Raw genomic sequence first — 21,179 nt, forward strand, 5'->3', positions numbered from 1 at the left:
AATACTGGGTTTTTTACATTTTAAGACTCCTGTATCTTCCTCTAGATCAGGGGTCACCAACCCTTGAGACCTCAGGGACCACTAAATTCATAATTTTAAATCACATGGACTACTAACATGATTTTAAAAAAAAAGATAAAATAGTATTTAGTGCAGTATAAAAAATGCAAATAATTTTTTTGCGGACCACCAAAATTTTGTCGTGGATCACGACTGGTCCACAGACCACTGGTTGGTGACCACTGCTCTAGATAATCACTTATCATTATTGGCCAACTTCAGTTCGCTGCCTAGATGGCAAAATTTTAATGTCCAATATTCAGATGCTAATTCCTGTAACTCCCAACTATTTGATTGATTGCGAGATCACCATGCATTTGAAAGTATGGTACCAGAATGGAAGGAGACAGACACGAGTTTCAGATAGAACATAAATGCCAACCATATTTATGTAAGAAGCACCATCATTACTGATCACTTTTTATTTGGAGTCAAAAATGCCAGCAACAGAGCAGACTGAGTTGGCACATCAGGCTGGACAAATACGTGATTGTAGCCCTATTTCCACAGGCTATGAGCAGCAGCACTGAGTTACATGTTGAGGCAACAATTGAGTTTTATCTTTCTGACACAATAAAAAGGATTGACAGCTACTGAACTGGTAGAAACCATGCAGGAGTTAACAAAGGTATGAATAGGTGTGCAATAAATATCTTCCTAAAAAATTAGACGAGCAGGAGGCTCACTTAATTTCATTAATAGTTAACATTGTTTTAAATATCAACTTTTGCAATACAGTATTAAAATTATGTTCAAATGTATCAACCTACCCCTAGTAAGTGGCTGCTTGCTATTGGCCTTAGTTTTAAACGTGTTTTGCTGTCTTTTTGCACCAAATGACAGTATTTTAGTGATCCAATTTTGCAGTTTCTGTGAGTCTGGAATTAAGACATTTATTTCACACCTTACAGATGTATATAGGAACTCTACTGTTCAGATTCATTTTCGATTACTTCAATTCTGCGTGGCCCATAAAGTAGAACATAAGCTATATGCCAGTCTCCACCGCCCGATAACCTCAAAATATCTTCAGGGGTAACAATGCTGACTTTGTCGTCATCAAATTTAATCCATTCATCTGTGGTAGAAAAAAGAAGACCCATAGTAAGTAACATTTTAAATGACAGTGTTAGAGCCAGCATGGTATAGTAATGAAGGTGCTGGCCTAGAATGGAGTTCCAGTGGACATGAAAGCCGCAAAGTGGCTTGGGAATGAAAGCCTATTGGGTGACCTTGGGCATATCATTCTCTCGCAACCCAACCCACTTAAAAGGATGTGGGGAAATCGAATAGGGATTAGCAATACCTTGTTTTCTTTTAACCCAAGATACGTAGTGTCCAGAAGAACTAGATCTTCCTTGATGAGTTAGCACTGCCTGTAGCTCATAATAACCACAATTATTGGAACCAATATCTGAGAAGGCAAAGAAGATGGTACAATGTGATATAATAGTAAACACTTTACATATTGTTATTCGTTTATTTTGAAGCTCTCACCTTCAGAATCAGAACACGGGAAGCAGACTAATCCCACAAAATACATTTGGGACAATTATTTCTATCCAAAATGCATTCTCAACTTTGCATGTTCCAATCCCCATTTCAGAATACAGAATAACAGTTGGAAAGGATCTGAGGTCTTCTAGTCCAACCCTCTCCCCTGCTCAGACAGGAAGCCCTATACCATTTCAAACAAATGGTTGTCCAATGTCTTCCTAAAAACTTACAGTGTTGAAAGCATTCATAACTTCTGGAGGCAAGTTGTTCCACTGATTAATTGTTCTGTCAGGGAATTTCTCCTTAATTCTAGGCTGCTTCTCTCCTTGGTTAGTTTCCATCCCTTGCTTCTTCTCCTGCCTTCAGGTGCTTTGGAGAATTGGTTGACCACTCTTTTTTTGTAGTAACCCCTTAGATATTGGAACACTGCTATAATGTCACCCCAGTCCTTCTTTTCATTAAACTAGACATACCCAATTTTTAATATGTTTTAGCCTCCAGTCCCCTAATCATCTTTGTTGCTCTTCTCTGCACTCTTTCTAGAGTCTCCACATCTTTTTTACATTGTGGCGACCAAAACTGGATGCAGTATTCCAAGTGTGGCCATACCAAGGCATTATAAAGTACTATAAGCCCTTCATGTGATCTTGATTCTATCTATCAATCAGAACAGAGCTGGAAGGGACCTTGGAGGTTTTCTAGTCCAACCCCCTGCTGAAGCACCCCTAGTCTTTCTTTTCTCCAGAATGGTCATAACCAATTCTTGCAGCCATTCTTCATATGTTTGTATCTCCAGATTAATCATGAGAGTTGCTCTTCTTTGCACTTTTTCCAAAGTCTCAATATTGTAGTGACCAAAACTGCATGCAGCATTCCAGGTGTGGTCTTACTAAGGCTTTTAAATGCAGTACTAATACTTCATGTGATTTTGATTCTATCTCTCTGTTAATGCAGGCTAGGACTGGGATGGCTCCTGTTTAGGTGATTGTCCACTAGGACTCCAAAATCCCTCTCTCAATTACTACTATTGAGTCAGGTACCACCTATACCAGGGGTCAGCAACCCGCGGCTCTGGAGCTGCATGTGGCTCTTTCATCCCTCTGCTGTGGTTCCCTGTCACCAGTCAGCTCCACAATTGATAGGGCTTTCGGTTAGGTCAGGTAGAGGAAAAAAGATGCTGCACTAGGAGACTCTATGGTGGGGGAAATGGACTTCTGGTCAGCAGAGGAAAAAGGACACCACACTAGGAGGAGACTTCCACTCGGCTGCAGAATTGAATGGGGGGCTTCCGTTTAGGACCTTTATGGTTCGAGTGTTTAAGGTTGCCAACCCCTGATCTATACCATACCTGTCATTTAATTTTCAAAAGATTGCTGGATGCTTTTAGAGTTTTTTTAAACTCTAAGCAGTCCCAAAGTCTCACTGCTTAGACACTAGAGGTGAAAGAAGCCATTGAAATAAATTCATAATAGATATTTATAGGTATCACACCTATAGGTACAATAACAGAGTTAATCAGAATGCCTGGCATTTAAAGTTGTACAACTGCATGGAATAGAATTGGCAAAATACTAGCATTCCTACTTTTATATTTTTTTCTTCAGATCCATCACCTGCAGCTGACTACAGATTATTATTATTATTATTATTATTATTATTATTATTATTATTATTATTATTATTATTATTATTATTATTATTATTATTATTATTATTATTATTATTATTATTATTAGTGTATCACAGCGGCCAGTTGTTTCGCCGGATTTGGCATTAATTACTAGTCGGGCCCCACCCAGGGGCCTAGGACGTCGTAACGTATTTTCGTAATATACGTGCAGATCCAAGCAGTGCAGCCTTTTGCATTTGACTGATGGTGATTTTGTCAATTTTTAACTGTTTTAAATGTAATTTCAGTGCTTTTGGAATAGCACCCAGTGTGCCGATTACCACTGGAATTACCACTGCTGGTTTGTGCCATAATCGTTGGATTTCGATTTTTAAGTCCTGGTATTTTGTGATTTTTTCATATTCCTTCTCGGCGACCCTGCTATCACCTGGTATTGCGATGTCTATGATTGTAACCTTATTTTTCTCAACCAGTGTGATGTCTGGTGTATTATGCGCCAGTATTTTATCCGTTTGTATGCGAAAATCCCACAAGATCTTGACCATCTGACTCTCGATGACTTTTTCAGGCTTATGTTCCCACCAGTTTGTTGCTGTTTTAATATTATAATTTTTGCACAAATTCCAGTGGATCATTTGTGCCACTGAATTGTGCCGCATTTTATAGTCAGTCTGCGCGATTTTTTTACAGCAGCTGAGTATGTGGTCAACAGTTTCATCAACTTCTTTGCAGAGTCTGCATTTGGCATCATCAGAGGATTTTTCGATTTTGGCCTTAATGGCATTTGTTCGGATAGCTTGTTCTTGCGCAGCCAGGATTAGTGACTCTGTTTCTTTCTTTAATGTACCTGTACCTCTTGTACCTCTTTCTTTAATAACCAAGTTTTTTCACTGTCCGCTTTATCTTTTATTTTTTCCAGAAATTGACCATGCAATGCTTTGTTCTGCCAACTTTCCATTCTTGATTTTAGCACATCTTTTCTGTATTCTTGTTTCGTCTGTTGGGCCTTCAGTAGATTTTTGTTCTTTACTTCGATTAATAGATGTTCTTGACTTTCTTTTAAATAATCAGCCAGTGATGATGATGATGATGATTATTATTATTATTAGTAGTAGTAGTAGTAGTAGTAGTAGTAGCTGTAGTAGTAGTAGTATTAGTATTATGAAACATTTAAGATACAAACATTTCAAGCTAGGTTAAAATTAATGTAATAATTTTATTCAACACTGAATTTTTATAAAATAGAATCATTACATTTATTTTAATCCATCATTTTGTATGTCATTTTTGAGATTCAAAATTAATTTGAAGTTAAAAGCTTGCTGAATTACCTCTGTTTACTTATGACTGCATTGTTGGTGTATCACGCTTCCAGGAATTCCCTAGTGTTTTTTTTTAATTTATTTAGCTTGATCAAGGATACTCATGGCTTCTCAGTTAAAAAGTTGATTGAATCTGTCCATGTGTTGTGAAATTAAGCAGTTTTCATAGTATCTTCTGACTGTCCACTAGTTTGTGTTCATGGAAGTGCTCTGTTACTTTTCAGCCTCTCTGCTCTACATAGTGGCTGTTACAATCCTTACGTTGTAGGCAACTCATACAATCATAGTTTCAGATATTCACTAATTGGTATCCCCAAATAATATATCTGCTTTCCATTTTTAAGATAAAGCAGGGTAAAAATATCTGCTGTTCTTAAATGTCTTTCTACTTACCCTCAGAAAAAGAAAATGGTTCATACTTAATCTCCTTCTGTGAGCCATCACCTTTACTAGACTTGAAAAATAAAACAGAAAATGTTGGTTTGAGTTAATTTTGTAACTATAAAATATGGCATTAAAAATAAGCAAAATTCTCAGACAATTTTAATGTTATTATTCAGAAATGATTTGTAAAATGAAAAGCTGAAGGTTTAAGGCTCAGGTAGTGGTGGTGGTTGCCCTGTTTCTTTAAGTGCTACTGTATATGAATCAGAAAATGTGGAACACCAAGAGAAAGGGGATGACAAGAAAGGGAAATCAAGTTTTCTTTCTGTGTGGCACAGGTTTTTCATATATGATCCAATAAAAACCATGAAAACATAAAAATTGGGGATGCAGTTTCTGATGGTTGATAACACACCCATTAATATATCAGAAAGGAGATTTATATGAAATATGTGTTTACTTTGGACAATGCTGCAGAAGCAGCAAAACAGGAGAATTATTCATGTTCCGATAGAAATCACAATACAGAGGTACATGGAAAAAGGTTTAAGTTTTGTACCATAAAAGTAATCTCATTCAAATAAGGAGATTTTGGAATGTCTGTCCAATAGGAGCACTAACACATGCTATGCTTGAAAGAAATTCTCCTTCATCCTATGGACAATGAGAGATGGTAAATATCTAGCCAATACTCAAGGTCCCCTTGAAATCCAGGTTTTGCTGTTATGTAGTATTTTATTGTTCCTCAGTTGATTCTACCTATCATCTATCTTTTTAAAAAAAGCACGACTGGCCTTTTCAGAACCCAGAGTACAAAGAAATGCAGCTGAGGATTAGTAACATGCTAGCTTGGACTGTACAGCATTCCTCCAAATAGGACAATGTCCTCTGCCAATAAGTTGCCAATAAGTTCCAATCCATGGAACCTCTTTACAAAAGGCCAAAATACAAAATGCCTGTTTTGCCATGCCGAAAAAGGCTGCAACCCAAATGGACTTCCAAAACTTCCAGATTAAAAAATAACATCAAAGACATTACTAGAGTACATATATCTAATTGTTCTTCTCTTAACAATTAATGTTAAATTAAAAATAATTATATATCCAGTAAACTTCAGAAAATTTACAAATGAAAATGCAGCTGCAATAATTTATTAGACCATGGACTCTTAAAAAAAACCTCAACAATAATTCTTCACATTCCATGTCAGTCTTTTTACTACAAATATTATTAAAAACATGATTATTAGTAGTCTTAATGATGTCTGGTTATAAATTTAAGCTTCATAATACTGGACCTGATTTAACGTTTACCTGTAAAGAAAATGCATATATTGTTAAATGAAATTTAAAGTTTAATCAAAGTTAATGGGCTACTTACATTATCTGGTTGCTGGCTAACTTTTTTATCTTCCAGGTCCTTGAATTTTGATCGATATGAAACCATCTTTTCTTGAAGGCCTGGCGTACATAGTTCATATACATCCAACATAAGTGGAAATTTAACATCCTACAGAAATTTAAAAGAGTTTCATGATCATGTAAATCATCATATGAAGTAAATCAGATGTCTTAGATCTTAATTCCACTCAGTTTAAAATAATACTGGCAATAATCTAAGATTTTAAACAAACTATGTACACCAAGGCTCAGTATTTACAATACAATACGATACAATACAATAGCAGAGTTGGAAGGGACCTTGGAGGTCTTCTAGTCCAACCCCCTGCCTAGGCAGGAAACCCTATACCATTTCAGACAAATGGCTATCCAACATCTTCTTAAAGACTTCCAGTGTTGGGGCATTCACAACTTCTGGAGGCAAGCTGTTCCACTGATTAATTGTTCTATCTGTCAGGAAGTTTCTCCTCAGTTCTAAGTTGCTTCTCTCCTTGATTAGTTTCCACCCATTGCTTCTTGTTCTACCCTCAGGTGCTTTGGAAAATAGTTTGACTCCCTCTTCTTTGTGGCAAATCCTAAGATATTGGAACACTGCTATCATGTCTCCCCTAATCCTTCTTTTCGTTAAACTAGACATACCCAGTTCCTGCAACCGTTCTTCACATGTTTTAGTCTCCAGTCCCCTAATCATCTTTGTTGCTCTTCTCTACACTCTTTCATTTAATATTTTAAATGCCTCAGGAATATAGAAAACTGCTCCATTATCTGACAATGAATTCATCAAGTTCAGAATTGTACCATTAGCACTATCTCTCAGGAATTTCTCAACTCCCACTTATATAGACTCCTAAACTGTAATACAAGAGTTCTGTGCTTACTTTTCCATAGCCATAAATAGGAAATAAAAAACAAATAAAAACCCAAATTATGTAATACTTTCCAGTGTCCTATGCACTTTATTCTACATAATCTTTAGAATGCTTTAGGCAAAAGAACCATGAAGCTGATACAATGCAATTTGGACTGATTCTGTTTTCATTTCCATTCATTGTACAAAGAAGTATATCAGCATATTTTAATTTAAATTACGCTGCAGCTGAATATCAAACCTTGATTGTTAAATGTATAAAATAAAGCACTACACCATATTGATCAAGTGAAAAGCTTAATATCAAATGTACTTACTTTGAGAACTTTGGCATTCACAGATTCTTTCTCTTTATAAAAAAACCGAACCATTTGAATAGTAAGGTATGCAGGCAAACGACTTATCTTGGACTAAAAGAAAAAAAAATCACTAGAATCAGTGGACATGGAAAGCTACAGCAATTTAAAGCAGGAGCCATAAATGCATAAAAGAATGTTTACCATAAAGACAAAACAAATATCAGGGGATGCACAGCAGTGTTGAAATTTAATTTTTTTTACTATCAGTTCTGTGGGCGTGGCTTGGGGGGCCTGACAGGGGAAGGATACTGCAAAATCCCCATTCCCTATCAGCTGGGATTCGGGGAGTAGAGAATAGATAGGGGTGAGGCCAGTCAGAGGTGGTATTTACCAGTTCTCCAAACTACTCAAAATTTCCGCTACTGGTTCTCCAGAACTGGTCAGAACCTGCTGAATACCACCTCTGGTGCACAGGTTTTCAAACCAAAGGTATAAACAATACAAGTTATCTCTGTTTGGGTTATACTACTCTCTTTCTAATCCCTGAAAATATATATATAAAACATAAACACACACACAGTGAAGATATATCTTATTTCTAAAACACTACTTGCTACATATGTACATATTTATCAATTTGTGTCCCACCACAATCATGAAGTGATTCTAGGTAGCCAACTGATTATGACAAAGAAGTTTAAATAGGGAAGTCATATATATATATATATATATATATATATATATATTTGTGTTGTATTTGTACTGATAAATAAATAAAGGGAGACTAGTATAGATCTATTTCGAGCTAATTAGCTCTCATCAGCTAGCCATACCCTTACTGGGATTTGAACCCGGGCTGTATATATCTTAGGCAAGAGTCTTAGCCACTAAGCCACGGGTTCTCTTCCTTATCAGTTGAGCCAGGGAAATAGGTATGTATTTGTGTTACAACCCCTGGTGTGACTAAATATGGGAGGAAGGCTAGCTGATGAGAGCTAATTAGCTCGAAATAGATCTATACTAGTCTCCCTTTATTTATTTATCAGTACAAATACAACACAAATATAAAAAGGCAACAGTAAAAATAAAAATATGGTTTTCTGCCTGCATGGTCTTCTGTGATAAGCCGAAGGACAGAAAGAGGGAGTAGTGACCTTCCTCCCATATTTAGGCATACCAGGGGTTGTAACACAAATACATATACATATATATATTAGTTAATATACTAATTAGCTCGAAATAGATCTATACTAGTCTCCCTTTATTTATTTATCAGTACAAATACAGCATATATATATATATATATATATATATATATATATATATATATATATATATATATATATATATATATATATATATATATATATATATATATATATATATATATATATATTTGTATTTGTACTGATAAATAAATAAAGGGAGACTAGGATAGATCTATTTCGAGCTAATTAGCTCTCATCAGCTAGCCATACCCTTACTGGTCTTCTGTGATGAAGCCGAAGGACAGAAAGAGGGAGTGTGACCTTCCTCCCATATTTAGGCATACCAGGGGTTGTAACACACATATATATATATGTGTGTTACAACCCCTGGTATGCCTAAATATGGGAGGAAGGTCACACTCCCTCTTTCTGTCCTTCGGCTTCATCTTTCTGTCTTTCGGCTTCATATATATATATATATATATATATATATATATATATGAAGCCGAAGGACAGAAAGATGAAGCCGAAGGACAGAAAGAGGGAGTGTGACCTTCCTCCCATATTTAGGCATACCAGGGGATGTAACACACACACACACACACACACACACACACACACACACACACACACACATATATATATAAGCTGGTTTTGTTGTATTCGGGTCTTTTCCCATGTAAGGTTGAGATTGTCTTTGCAACGTTTCGGCAGGATCTCACCTGCCATCTTCAAGCTGTGGGCTTAAAAGCCCACAAAATTGTACTGATAAATAAATAAAGGGAGACTAGGATAGATCTATTTCGAGCTAATTAGCTCTCATCAGCTACCCTTACTGGCTAGCTGATGAGAGCTAATTAGCTCGAAATAGATCTATCCTAGTCTCCCTTTATTTATTTATCAGTACAATTACAACACAAATATAAAAAGGCAACAGTAAAAATAAAAATATGGTTTTCTGCCTGCATGGTCTTTGTGATAAGCCGAAGGACAGAAAGAGGGAGTAGTGACCTTCCTCCCATATTTAGGCATACCAGGGGTTGTAACACAAATACATACCTATTTCCCTGGCTCAACTGATAAGGAAGAGAACCCGTGGCTTAGTGGTTAAGACTCCTGCCTAAGATATATACAGCCCGGGTTCTAATCCCAGTAAGGGTATGGCTAGCTGATGAGAGCTAATTAGCTCGAAATAGATCTATCCTAGTCTCCCTTTATTTATTTATCAGTACAATTACAACACACACACACACACACACACACACACACACATATATATCTTAAAATGGCAGATCACCGGTAGAGTTCCATTACTATAAAGGGATATTACAATGGTATCCTCACCGTTTTTAAATAAAGGGCATTCCTTTGCAATGTTGGTGATAATTTAGTTATTTCTTCTTGAAGACGCTATTAGAGAAATATATTGAAAAAGATAACAAAGATTAGTACATGTGCAAAATTAAGCATGACGTTTCATATGTCCTTTTCAAAATTCTGTGCAGCACTTTAAATGATAAATGAAATAAGAATAAAAAATTATGCCCAAGATTTACTGAAATCTGAAAGCATTTTTCAAGAAATGAGGGAAATAATACACAATAGCATAGAACCAAAAAGCTTTTTATACTCATGCAACAAGCATTCATCCAGTGAAATTTTGATTACTTTTTGCTGCCAACTATCACATGAATTTCCACAAAGAAATACATGGAGAGAGAAGTAATACAGCAGGGATGGGCAATTTGGATGTTGGATTCAAAATTCAAGTAGCTCCAGTAAAATGGCCACATCATCCAGGATAACGAGAGTAACAGTCTAGTACAGTGATGGCGAACCTTTTTTGGCTCGCGTGCCACAAGTGGGGGGAGCGCAGGGGGGTCGAGTGCGGGCGTGCCGCACTCATAATGCAACGCGTGACCCCCCATTTTTACATGCTTTTTTCGCCCTCCCCAGGCACCAGGGGCTTTATAGGAGCCTGGGGAGGGCGAAAAGAGCCTTCCAGACCCCCCGGAGGCCCTCCGGAGGCTTCAGGGACCGTCCGGAGGCTTCCCTGAAGCCTTCGGAGCGCTTAAAATCACCCTCCGAGCAAACCGGAACTTCCGGGTTGCTCGGAGGGTGGTTTTAAGCGCTCCGAAGGCATCAGGGAAGCCTCGGACGGTCCCTGAAGCCCTCGGAGCGCTTAAAACCACCCTCCGAGCAAACCGGAAGTGACTTCCGGGTTGCTCGGAGGATGATTTTAAGCGCTCCGAAGGCATCAGGGAAGTCTCGGACGGTCCCTGAAGCCCTCGGAGCGCTTAAAACCACCCCCCGAGCAAACCGGAAGTCACTTCCGGGTTGCTCGGAGGGTGGTTTTAAGCGCTGCGAAGGCATCAGGGAAGCCTCGGACGGTCCCTGAAGCCCTCGGAACGCTTAAACCCCCCCCCCCCCGAGCAAACCGGAAGTGACTTCCGGTTTGCTCGAAGGGTGGTTTTAAGCGCTCCGTAGGCATCAGGGAAGCCTCGGACGGTCCCTGAAGCCTTCGGAGCGCTTAAAACCACCCTCCGAGCAAACCGGAAGTGACTTCCGGGTTGCTCGGTGGTTTTAAGCGCTCCGAAGGCATCAGGGAAGCCTCGGACGGTCCCTGAAGCCCTCGGAGCGCTTAAAACCACCCTCCGAGCAAACCGGAAGTGACTTCCAGGTTGCTCGGAGGGTGGTTTTAAGCGCTCCGAAGGCATCAGGGAAGCCTCGGACGGTCCCTGAAGCCCTCGGAGCACTTAAAACCACCCTCCGAGCAACCCGGAGGTCACTTCCGGTTTGCTCGGAGGGTGGTTTTAAGCGTTCCGAAGGCTTCAGGGACGGTCCCTGAAGCCTCCGGGGCAGCGGGGGAGGCTCTTTTCGCCCTCCCCAGGCTCCTATAAAGCCTCTGGAGCCTGGGGAAGGCGAAAAATAGCTTTTAAAAAGGTGAACTCAGCTGGCCAGCACGCGCATGCGCGTTGGCCAGCTGACAGGGCAGCGCCTCGCGTGCCCTGACAAATGGCTCCGCATGTCACTTGTGGCACGCGTGCCATAGGTTCGCTATCATTGGTCTAGTAACATTTTATCACAGAGGACGCGGGAAGCCCCTCTACAGGGCAGAGCAGAGGAGTTTGGGGAATATCTGCAGGACAAAATCGCTCAGATCCGGAGCGGATGGACCCCCTTCAGTGGACCAGAAGAGCCGCCAACAGTGAGTGTTGTGAGACCACTCTGGGAGGAGTTTGCGTCTGTTGCCCCCGAGGATTTGGATAGGTTGCGTGGACGGCTGCGACCGACCACATGTTTAATGGACCCGTGTCCCTCCTGGTTGGTACTGGCATCCTGGGAAGTGACACGAGGCTGGCTACTGGGCCTGGTGAACGCCTCTTTGAGCGAGGGGTCCTTTCCTGCCGCCTTGAAAGAGGCGGTGGTGAGGCCCTTACTCAAGAGGCCTTCCCTTGACCCGATGGAGCTAACTAATTATCGTCCAGTCTCCAACCTTCCCTTTTTAGCGAAGGTTGTAGAGAATGTGGTGGCACAGCAGTTTCCACGACACCTTGAGGAATCTGAATATCTAGACCCACGGCAGTCCGGCTTCCGGCCCGGGCACAGCACGGAGACGGCCTTGGTCGCGTTGGTCAATGATCTCTGGAGGGCCAGAGATAGGGGTTGTTCCTCTATCCTGGTCCTATTAGATCTCTCGGCGGCTTTTGATACCATCGACCATCGTATCCTATTGCGCCGGCTGGGAGGGATGGGAGTTGGAGGCACCGTTTTGCGGTGGTTCGGCTCCTACCTCTCCGACCGGACGCAATGTGTGTTGGCAGGGGGGCAGAGGTCGACTCCGAGGCCACTCACTTGTGGGGTGCCTCAGGGGTCGGTCCTCTCGCCCCTTCTGTTCAACACATATGTGAAGCTGCTGGGGGAGATCATCCGTGGTTTTGGGGTGGAGTATCATCTGTACGCTGACGATACGCAGCTGTACATTTCCACCCCAGACCACCCCAACGAGGCTGTCGAGGTGATGACCCGGTGTTTGGAAGCCGTCGGGGTCTGGATGGGGGACAACAGACTCAAGCTCAACCCCTCCAAGACTGAGTGGCTGTGGCTACCGGCAACCCGGTTCAGTTAATTCCATCGCTGACCATAGGAACGGGCGCGCAATTTGGGCGTCCTCCTAGATGCCCGGCTGTCAATGGATGACCATGTGGCAGCCGTGGCAAGGGGGGCGTTCCACCAGGTTCGCCTGGTGCGCCAATTGCGCCCCCTACTGGACCGGGATGCGCTACGCATGGTCACTCATGCACTGGTGACGTCCTGGCTGGACTACTGCAATGCCCTCTACATGGGGCTTCCCTTGGGACGCGCTCGAAGACTGCAGCTAGTCCAGAAAGCAGCCGCGCGGGCTATTTTTGGGAGTACTAGGTACTCCCACGCAACACCGCTCCTGCGCGAGCTGCACTGGCTGCCTGTGGTCTTTCGGGTGCGTTTCAAGGTGTTAATCACCATCTTTAAAGCGCTCCATGGCTCAGGACCTAGGTACTTGCGGGATCGCATCCTACCACACACTTCCCTGCGACCGATTCGCTCTCACAGGGAGGGGCTCCTCCGGGTGCCGTCCACTAGGCAGTGCCAATGGGCGACACCTAGGAGTAGAGCCTTCTCTGTGATGGGCCCAACCCTCTGGAATGACCTCCCCCCCAATATCAGAACCACCACCGACTTTCTCTCCTTTCGACGAAAACTGAAGACTCACCTGTTCCGTTTAGCCGGCCTGGACCATTCATAACCTCATTATACCTCTTGGCAGATATATTTTTAACTGGGTAATTTTAATTGGGTATTTTTTAGGATTGTTTATATACTGTTTTTTATCTGCTTTACCTGTACAGTGTTGTATTGCCTCCTCTTCTATGTTTTTATGTTTCCATGTTTGTAGTCTATTTTATCTATTTCACTTGACTGTACACCGCCCCGAGTCCCTTTGGGGAGAGGAGGCGGTATAAAAATTGAAATAAAAGGTAAAAAAAGGTAAAGATTTGGGTAAGCAAGGTTTTCTCTTCCTCTTCCCTATAATACAAAATGAATATGGCATGGGCAACAATTTGGATTTAAAGGCAGCTGTATGTAAGTCCTTACAGGTACTATTTTTTTTAACCTCAGGATTATGTAGCTGCTTTCACAGCAGCAATGTAATTTCAGGAAAAGACAACCTTGATTAAAGGGGTTGAAAACACATTTTTATCTTGGGACAGCCTGTATATTAATTACTTCTCTAAAATATATGAAACATACAACTGGAAATTGGAAAGTATATTTAGAACACTATTCCACATTTCAATTTTTAATTCTTATTTGAACAATTCATGTTTTCAAAAAATGAAAGAAACATATGTTAAATGAATGTTCACTGTTACATGTCTTAGGAAATGAAATATCAGGAAAGTCCAACAATCTTAAATTTCATGATCAAATCTGTTTCTTCTTTGTGGACCAAGATACAGTGGGGCAAAAAAGTATTTAGTCAACTACTAATTGTGCAAGTTCTCCCACTTAAAAAGATGAGAGAGGCCTGTAATTGGCATCATAGGTAGACCTCAACTATATGAGACAAAATATAAAAAAAAGACCAAACAATCACATTGGCTGATTTGGAAAGAATTTATTTGTAAATTATGGTGGAAAATAAGTATTTGGTCACCTACAAACAAGCAAGATTTCTGGCTCTCACAGACCTGTACCTTCTTCTTTAGGAGGCTCCTCTGTCCTGCACTCATTACCTGTATCAATGGCAACTGTTTGAACTTGTTATCAGTATAAAAGACAACTGTCCACAACCTCAAACAGTCACACTCCAAACTCCACTATGGTGAAGACCAAAGAGCTGTCAAAGGACACCAGAAACAAAATTGTAGACCTGCACCAGGCTGGGAAGACTGAATCTGCAATAGGCAAGCAGCTTGGTGTGAACAAATCAACTGTGGGAGCAATAATTAGAAAATGGAAGACATACAAGACCACTGATAATCTGCCTCGATCTGGGGCTCCACGCAAGATCTCACCCTGTGGGGTCAAAATGATCCCAAGAACGGTGAGCAAAAATCCCAGGATCACACGGGGGGACCTAGTGAATGACCTGCAGAGAGCTGGGACCAATGTAACAAAGGCTACCATCAGTAACACACTACGCCGCCAGGGACTCAGATCCTGCAGTGCCAGACGTGTCCCCCTGCTTAAGCCAGTCTATGTCCAGGCCCATCTGAAGTTTGCTAGAGAGCATTTGGATGATCCAGAAGAGGATTGGGAGAATGTCATATGATCAGATGAAACTAAAATAGAACTGTTTGGTAGAAACACAACTCGTCGTGTTTGGAGGAGAGAGAATGCTGAGTTGCATCCAAAGAACACCATACCTACTGTGAAGCATGGGAGTGGCAACATCATGCTTTGGGGCTGTTTCTCTGCAAAGGGACCAGGACGACTGATCCGTGTACAGGACAGAATGAATGGGGCCATGTATCATGAGATTTTGAGTGCAAACCTCCTTCCATCAGCAAGGGCATTGAAGATGAAACGTGGCTGGGTCTTTCTACATGACAATGATTCCAAACATACCGCCCGGGCAACGAAGGAGTGGCTTCGTAAGAAGCATTTCAAGGTCCTGGAGTGGCCTAGCCAGTCTCCAGATCTCAACCCCATAGAAAACCTTTGGAGGGAGTTGAAAGTCCGTGTTGCCCAGCGACAGCCCCAAAACATCACTGCTCTAGAGGAGATCTGCATGGAGGAATGGGCCAACATACCAGCAACAGTGTGTGCCAACCTTGTGAAGACTTACAGAAAACGTTTGACCTCTGTCATTGCCAACAAAGGATATATAACGAAATATTGAGATGAACTTTTTATATTGACCAAATACTTATTTTCCACCATAATTTACAAATAAATTATTTCCAAATCAGCCAATGTGATAGTTTGGGGGTTTTTTTACATTTTGTCTCTCATGGTTGAGGTCTACCTATGATGCCAATTACAGGCCTCTCTCATCTTTTTAAGTGGGAGAACTTGCACAATTGGTCGCTGACTAAATACTTTTTTGCCCCACTGTAAACTCCCTTAAATACAATGATGCAAAAGCTGCTTGAATAAAGATGCCACAGTAACTCACCAATTTAAGACCCGTGAAAAGATATTTAACTTCCTGATTGATAAAACAACTAAGCTGGAGTTGATTCTCTCTTCCTTTTGTGACTTCCTCCTCTTCTGCTTCTGTGCATTTCATGCTTCACAAAATATTAAGGAGCAAATATGAAAAGTACTGAACTACCACTAAGCATTTAATTTAATGATTTGCAAAAAGTTATCTTGCTTTCAGAAAGCTTAAATTGCTGCAACAAAACAACAGTTCTTACCTCAACACCTACTACTTAATGACAATAACCAGTTCTTTAGATAACTATTGATTTTTTTTATAGACTGGCATAAACCTTTTTTAAAAAACAATTTTAAATATAATTTATAAAAGCACTTAGCTACCAATTACAAAATACACTCGTAGTGAGGATTATCTCTTTAGTAAGTAAAATATATAAAATAAATCCTGCACATACTAATTGCATTATCATGAGCATGCTTTGTTATTCCAGAATGTTTAGGATACATAGTTTCAAACTCAATACTGAAAAACTGGTCAATTAAGCTTTTCTTTTTAGGAGGTGCCGTTGCTGCCGTTTCTGAAACTGAAGAGTCAGTCTGTAAAAGCAAACAAATATGTAAGCAACAATACAAACTGCTTATAATTTACTCTTACAAAGCTGACGGTTGTACTTTTAAAACAAGAGATAGACCTAAAGGTGGCCAAAGAGAAAAAAGATGAATGGTTACTTTGAACAAAACCTGGGAAGCATAGATCTTGTTCGATTCTATGTCAAGCATTCTAAATCCAAAACTGGTAAGAAAAAGTCTTGGGTAGATATTGCAAGCTATCAAATTGATAGCTTTCACAATATAAAACCAGTATTTTGGATTTACAAAGTTCCTTCAGAGCACCTATGCAGCATCCATCAGCAACTTGTTAGAACCTAATGAAAGATCCGCTTGTTAGAGCAGGCCACGGCTCAACTAATCTGTCATTTTGTTTTTCACAATGGCCAACCAGGTTTCAGTTCTAACAAACTGGAGATGACCATATGTCTTCCCCTCTTGTTTCCGTGCAGCTGGTATCGATAAGCATACAAGTGCTAACCTGGATCTAATACTGAATCTTAAAACTAATTCTTTTTGACCGACCTGTCCTCTTGTGAGTTTTTCCATTTCCCTTTAAGCAAGCAATCATGTCTGCTTCATGTTAATCAATTCTGCAGATTAATTAAATGCTGTTCTTAATCTTTTTGCCACATGGATGACTCACAGTCCTAGCATTTTGAGAAGAAAAACTTTTCCTTATCCATTCTTTTCACATATCTTGCTCACCTCCTTACTCATCTTTTTTCTAAGCAAAAAAGTCCCAAACATTCAAATCTTTTAGTGTATGGAACATATTTTGGCTCGTATTGAATTTTTTATTTATACTGAACCAGATTCTCATCTGGCTAACTATTAACCCAATTTAAAGCGATCCCTTTGGAATTTTTCACAATCTTGTTTTCCCATACCCAGAATAGTCTGATATTATCTATATCTATTTCAACTCACTGCATATTAACTATTGACCCTAATAAGTTGTTGTGGTTGTTAAGTCTATTAGACCTCTCGGCAGCTTTCGATACCATCGACCATGGTATCCTACTGCGACGACTCGGGGGGTTGGTAGTGGGGGGCACCATTTTACGGTGGTTCTCCTCCTACCTGTCGGATCGGTCGCAGTTTGTGTTGACAGGAGGACAGAGATCGACCCCTAGGAGCGTCACTTGTGGGGTGCCCCAGGGGTCGGTTCTCTCACCCCTCCTGTTCAACATATACATGAAACCGCTGGGCGAGATCATCCGTGGTTTTGGGGTACGGTATCATCAATATGCTGATGATACCCAACTTTTCATCTCTACCCCAAACCACCCAAACGATGCCCTCGACGTGATGTCCCGATGCCTGGAGGCTGTGCGGATCTGGATGGGGAGGAACAGACTCAAGCTCAATCCCTCCAAGACTGAGTGGCTGTGGTTCCTGGCATCCCGATTTGTACATCTTGTTCCATCTTTGATGATAGGGGGAGAAATTTTATCTCCCTCAGAGAAGGCTCGCAATCTGGGAGTCCTCCTGGATACGGGGCTTAGTTTAGAAGAACACCTGACGGCCGTGACCAGGGGGGCCTTTTACCAGGTTCGCCTGGTACGCCAGTTGCGCCCCTTCTTGGATCAGGATGCTCTGTGCACAGTCACTCATGCCCTCATCCTTTCTCGCCTGGACTACTGCAATGCTCTCTACATGGGGCTGCCCTTGAAGAGCACCCGGAGGCTTCAGCTGGTCCAGAATGCGGCCGTGCGGGTTGTCATGGGGGTAACTAGGTGCTCCCATGTCACACCCCTTTTAGGCGGCCTGCACTGGTTGCCGGTTGTTTTCCGGGTGCGATTCAAGGTATTAATTATGACCTTTAAAGCGCTCCATGGCTTAGGCCCAGGGTACCTGCGAGACCACCTACTGCCACCAGTAGCCTCCCACCGTCCAGTACGATCCCACAGAGTTGGCCTCCTCAGGGTGCCGTCGGCCAAGCAGTGTCGGCTGGTGACCCCCAGGGGGAGAGCTTCTCTGTGGGAGCGCCTTCCCTCTGGAATGAGCTGCCCCCGGAACTCCGCATAATCCCTGGCCTCCGGTCCTTCCGACGCGCCCTAAAAAGTTGGCTTTTCCAGCAAGCCGGCCTGGCCTGTTAATGTTAATGTTAATTTATTTTAAATGTACTGTTTCTGTTTTAAAAAAAAAATCGGTTTGGTCTTTTTGGAATTGGGTTTAATCTTTTTTTTAACTTTTGTGATGTGTGTTTTTAATGTTGTACGCCGCCCTGAGTCCTTTGGAGAAGGGCGGCATATAAATCCAAATAAACCTTAAGTCGAGGGTTGTTGAGACTGGATGGGATTTTCTTTTATGAATTTAAATATATTTTTTCAGAGAAGAGATCCACAGGTTTCACAGATTCTGAAAAAGGTCTATGAAATAAAAGATTAACTCCTGATTTAGACACTTTCAACATCTTACTTGCAATCAAATCAAACTTTTATTGTTGTTAAATATTGCTAACATTATTGACTATAAAACTCAGCTGAAGCCCAGAGTTAGTCTCAGTTATTTCCAGTAAAGACTTACTTCCATTACGGCATCACCTTCGATACCCTCTAACTTTTGCTGCAGTACTCGCATCATCTCTACCCAGCATTCATTGGCATCCTACGGAATAAGATAAAAAATAAAACTAGATCACGGGAATCTAGGACAAATATATGTTGAGCATGTATCATAAGCACATCATATAAAAACACAAACACATATGAGTGCACACAAGTGCATACAAACAACATAAGAGACACACTTTTTAACTTTGTTTATTCTAAAATGTTTTCTTCAGCAGCTAAGACTAGAAGCTGCTAAAGAATAATAAAAATATAGCTATTAATTACCTTTATAGAAATGGTAAAACAACAGATACGCTTTTACATAAAATATGCAGCCTGCAAAAGAGAAATTACAAAGTATCTACCTGTTGAAGATATTGGCCTTGATCTCCTTTCTCTGCAAACTGAGGAAAGGCCATGTGTAAAAACTGGAGAAGAATGATGGGAGGGATACTGGAGGAAGTTTTGTCCATAGAATCAAATAAATCTCTTAAAGCTTAAAAATAAAATAAAACAAAAACCAATAAATTTCATAGAAGTGCAAGGTCGTAAAATAAATGCAGCATATTCCTCAAATGCAAACTCTTTATCTAATGCATAATACAATTATTATTTTGTAGCAAAAGGATATTTAAATATATAAATGCACTATCAGTCTATTTAAAAAATACTGTACAATTGATTATATCATGCAAGTGAAACCATCCATATTGTTGCATGGAGAAATTTTATACAGGTTAGTGCAGCTATTGGGACAGAAACTGCTGTTGTTAAACAATGCAGTCATAAAAGTATGTCACATGACCATGTTTCTTAGCAATGTTAATTGCAGCAGTCCTGGTTGTTGCTGTTAAGTGAGGACCATTAAACCACTACCAACGGACCTCCAGTGATTGCAACTTTCAAATACCTGCTGGCTTTCCCAATGACTTTCCTCATGGAAAGCCGGCAGGGGACATCAGAAATCATGATCATATGACAGCAGGAATGTTGCAATGACCAGAACTCCAAGGATCATTATAAATCCTTCCTATTCAGTATCATTACAAATTTGAACAGTTGCTGCTTATCTTAGACATTTACTTCAGGTAAGTCATTTAAGACTAAGCCACGACAGCATATAATAGGTGCAGCTTCAACTCTACATTACAAAAGTGAGTCATATCAATCTACTTTCAAAGTGGGACTCTAGTAGAACAAAATGCAATTAATAGGCTACTAACCATGTACAAACAGTCGTCACTTTACGACGATAATTGAGCCTGCAATTGTGGTCATGTTGTGATGGTTATAAAGCAGGTCATCACATGACCTTGCCCAATTTGACAATCTTTTTTGCAGTGGTCAAGTGAATACAGCAGTTATAAAGCAAACACATTGCTAGATTACCAAGTGGTCAAAATATGGTCACATAATTTCCAGGGGTGGGTGGGCAAGACACGTCAGAATTTTGAATTCAGGACGTAAGTCTGTTTTCAAGGTTTGCTGTAACTTCAACCAGTTACTCAGTGACCAGTCGTAAGTCGAGGACTACATGTACTGTAAAACTAATAAAGTTAATTATAATCATACATCTGACTTAGTTCTTATCCAAATTAGCATAAGGCCACAACATGATATATATAAAACAAATGTATATACATTCCTGTTAGCAATTACATTCAGCCCATCATCTAATAATAAGTTCTGTACATGCAACTGACTTGTGCTGAATGTTGCTTAGTAATGTAGTAAGATTTCAACAACTTGAAAGATAAAACAATGTTTCCCTGCACATTTTTGTTAACATTACACTGAAAGAACGAACAAACAGATTGGGCAAGATTAACCTAACAAACCAACTAATCAAATATTTTGCATCCATTCACGAGATTTAGCTAGAGCAGTGCCTAATAAGGAGAAACATAAGCAATTCTACAGAGTAGCCAATGAACATACCGTCCCAAAATCTGATAACAGCATATTCAATAGTTGACTGTTCCTGATTTGTTTTTTTCTTAAATGAAATGGCATAAATCATAATATCCTGGTCAAGGGCAATAAAGTAAACAAGCAGCACTCATTTTCCAGTGTTCCAAGTATTTCTGGATTTTAAAAAGCTGCAAATTTCAAAAGGAATTTTTTTTTAACAGTGATCAATATTTGGCTACAATTCAAAAGGTGGTAACTAAAACTCAAAATCTATCAAATACTTT

General features: G+C 40.5%; 1 protein-coding gene across 1 annotated transcript in view; it reads right to left on the reverse strand.

The window, feature by feature from the left end:
* Positions 1-417: 417 nt before the first annotated feature.
* USP14 (ubiquitin specific peptidase 14) overlaps positions 418-21,179 on the reverse strand; it is a 28,453-nt gene continuing 7,691 nt past the window's right edge. The window contains exons 7-16 of the mRNA XM_081950977.1: positions 19,350-19,480; positions 18,959-19,039; positions 16,323-16,414; positions 15,831-15,945; positions 10,013-10,078; positions 7,479-7,571; positions 6,274-6,402; positions 4,903-4,963; positions 1,367-1,474; positions 418-1,138 (exon numbers count right to left, since the gene is read on the reverse strand). Coding sequence (XP_081807103.1) covers positions 987-1,138; positions 1,367-1,474; positions 4,903-4,963; positions 6,274-6,402; positions 7,479-7,571; positions 10,013-10,078; positions 15,831-15,945; positions 16,323-16,414; positions 18,959-19,039; positions 19,350-19,480 — 1,028 coding nt within the window. The 3' untranslated portion in view covers positions 418-986. The remainder of the gene's footprint in view (positions 1,139-1,366; positions 1,475-4,902; positions 4,964-6,273; positions 6,403-7,478; positions 7,572-10,012; positions 10,079-15,830; positions 15,946-16,322; positions 16,415-18,958; positions 19,040-19,349; positions 19,481-21,179) is intronic.

This window comes from Natrix helvetica, assembly GCF_964273705.1.
Source record: "Natrix helvetica genome assembly, chromosome: 4".
NCBI classification, from domain to species: domain Eukaryota; kingdom Metazoa; phylum Chordata; class Lepidosauria; order Squamata; family Natricidae; genus Natrix; species Natrix helvetica.